This window comes from Ochotona princeps, chromosome 12, assembly GCF_030435755.1.
Source record: "Ochotona princeps isolate mOchPri1 chromosome 12, mOchPri1.hap1, whole genome shotgun sequence".
In the NCBI taxonomy this organism is placed as follows: Eukaryota; Metazoa; Chordata; class Mammalia; order Lagomorpha; family Ochotonidae; genus Ochotona; species Ochotona princeps.
In genome coordinates this window covers 53,152,482-53,154,976 of record NC_080843.1, presented here as the reverse complement: position 1 = coordinate 53,154,976, position 2,495 = coordinate 53,152,482, and the positions used below count along the sequence as shown (strand labels likewise).

Genomic DNA, 2,495 nt, shown 5'->3' with positions numbered 1-2,495 from the left:
AGCCTGAAGCTAAATGAAACTGAAGCCAGTCTCTGCAAAGTGAGCTCCTGCTTTCTCTCGGTGTATAATGTCACAGCTCCTGTCATGTGTATTAGCCAAGCTGAAGCCACGAGAAAGAAACTTACCCACTAAATTCTCTTTATCCTGCTTCTCAGGCGAAGACATGCCAGAATCCATCTCATTCTTCAGATTTTACACTGGGCAGATATTGATGAGTGAGGAGCCAGGTCTGGGCCCCTGGCGATAACCTCGGTGTGCCTGGACGGCAGGTGAGGAGTCAGACTGCCCGAGAAGAGTAGCACAAACTCCTCTCTGTCGTCAGCACCCCAAGGAGAAGTTGCCCTGGTGGAGGGAGCCTGACAACGTAAACAAAAGCCATTTCTTTCAGGAGCTCAGCCTGCTTTTATTTGTAGAGAGATTTAAGAAGAATACGAGCTTCTGGGGTGTTACTTCCAGTAGAATGTCACAGTGTGCATGTCTGTATCATTTCATTTAGAAAACGCTTCTTTCCACCTGCTGGCATTTGTTCTACGCAGTGAATTGCCCAACATGAAGGACATCTTCTGCGGGTATCAAGTTAGGAAAGTTAATCCAATTCCTTCTGCAAACTGGAGTTGAATGAGGTTTTGAAACATGAATCTGATTATGTTGCCATCTTGCTTAAAACAGTTCAGGATTCTCAACTGTTGGCATGCGGAAGACTAAATACCCGCATGTCTTGCAAGATGTTGCTGGACTCTGCACCTGCCATTCCAGCCTCACTCACCTGACAGCCTTCTTATTCATATTTTCAGTTCCTGCAAAGCTGTGTCTTCTTGCCCCAGGGCCTTTGCACAAGTTAGCATAGGCACAGTTATTTGTTTTGTGTCCATTTCCTCCCTCTAGTGAAGGAATTGGCAAGCATGGTGGGCAACTTCAGTCCACCACCTGTTTTATTTTGTTTTGTTCAACCAAGTGTTACTGGCTCCCAGCCAGGTCTATCTGTTTCAGAATTGTCTAAGCTCATATTTGCACTATACCTGCAAAGGGGAGCACTTGTGACAGACTCCATAACTCAGGAAGCTTAGAGTATTTACTGTTTTCCCTTTTGCAAAAAAGCCTTGCTGACCTTGCCTTCCACTGTAGGTTTCCATGAGGGAAATGACAGTGAGGTACTGCTCCATCGGCAGCATTTCGCACAAACGCAAGCCAAAAGTAGATTTTTCAACAGATACCTGTCAGATCAATGACTAAATAATGTGTCAATGACATCAGCTGATGAAGTTCTTTCTGAAATGTCTTGTCCCAAGCAAATCTGAGCCCACTACAATAATGTAAACATTAATTTTTCTGGTGTTCTGTATTCTATCAAAATACCAGTAATATTTTTTCTTCGTACGGAAACTAAACAACACAGAATGAATGGTTTTCTCCCTGGTTATCTTCAGTCTCCTCATTTTTCTTCTCTCAACCATCTAATTTTCTTTTTGGCAACTACATCTAAAAGTTTCCTAGGTTCGGATGAGCATTTGGCCTAGCAGGTTAGGACCCAGGTCCCACACTGGAGTCCCCGGGTCTGATGACCAGGCTCTGGCTTCTGATCCCTGCATCCTGCTCATGTGGACCCTGGGACTCAGTGAACAGGTTCCTGCCACCCCTTTGTGGCATGTGGATTGAGTTCTGTCCTCCTCATTTAGGACCCTGGCAATGGTGGGCATTTGGGAAGCGAAACAGCAAAGCTACCCATGTCTATCTCTGTCTCTCTCTAACCCTCAAATAAATCAGTAGATACAGAATTTCTTTGTTATAAATACAAAGAAATAACAAATCTTAAAAAAAAAAAATAAAAGCTCCCAGCTTTTGGGTTACTTTTATCAAGTACTTGATAATCTTAATTGCCTATTTCACAAACTTAAGTTGTTATAATGAGCATAGCAGCTAGGTACACTTTGTAATTACAGGGATTCAAGCGGAAGGGCAGCAGGGGACTAGAAACACAGAGAAAACATGTGCCTGCGTGCATGTACACTTGGTCTGCTCTGTTTTCCTCAGCCTTTCTTGCTTGTACAAGGTTCAAAATGGAAATGGTGTCAGGTGCACAGGATGCAGGAAAGGGGACTACCAAACTCCATTGTCTGTAATTTCCCTAGTGCTAATAACAAAAGTACTCAGAATGACTGGCTTTAATACATGTTAACTATTGGGGCCAGGCATGGTAGCCTAGTGGCTAAAATCATTGCCTTGCATGCACTAGGATCTTCCATGGGCACCGGTTCTAATCCCTATAGCCCTGCTTCCCAACCAGCTCCCTGCTTGTGGCCTGGGAAAGCAGTTGAGGATGGCCCAAAGCCTTGGGATCCTGCACCCACGTGGGAGACCCAGAAGCTCCTGGCTTCGGATTGGCTCAGCTGTAGCCATTGTGGCCAGCTGAGGAGTAAACTAGTGGATGGAAGAGCTTTCTGTCTCTCCTTCTCTCTGTAAATCTGCCTTCTCAATACAAATAAATCTTCGAAAAA

General features: G+C 44.5%; 1 protein-coding gene across 1 annotated transcript in view; it reads right to left on the bottom strand.

Annotated features, from left to right (window-relative positions):
* Positions 1-249, bottom strand: part of STOML3 (stomatin like 3) — an 18,933-nt gene extending 18,684 nt beyond the window's left edge. Inside the window, exon 1 of the mRNA XM_004577505.2 lies at positions 126-249. Within this exon, the coding sequence (XP_004577562.1) occupies positions 126-177 (52 nt within the window). The 5' untranslated portion in view covers positions 178-249. The remainder of the gene's footprint in view (positions 1-125) is intronic.
* Between the last annotated feature and the right edge of the window lie 2,246 nt (positions 250-2,495).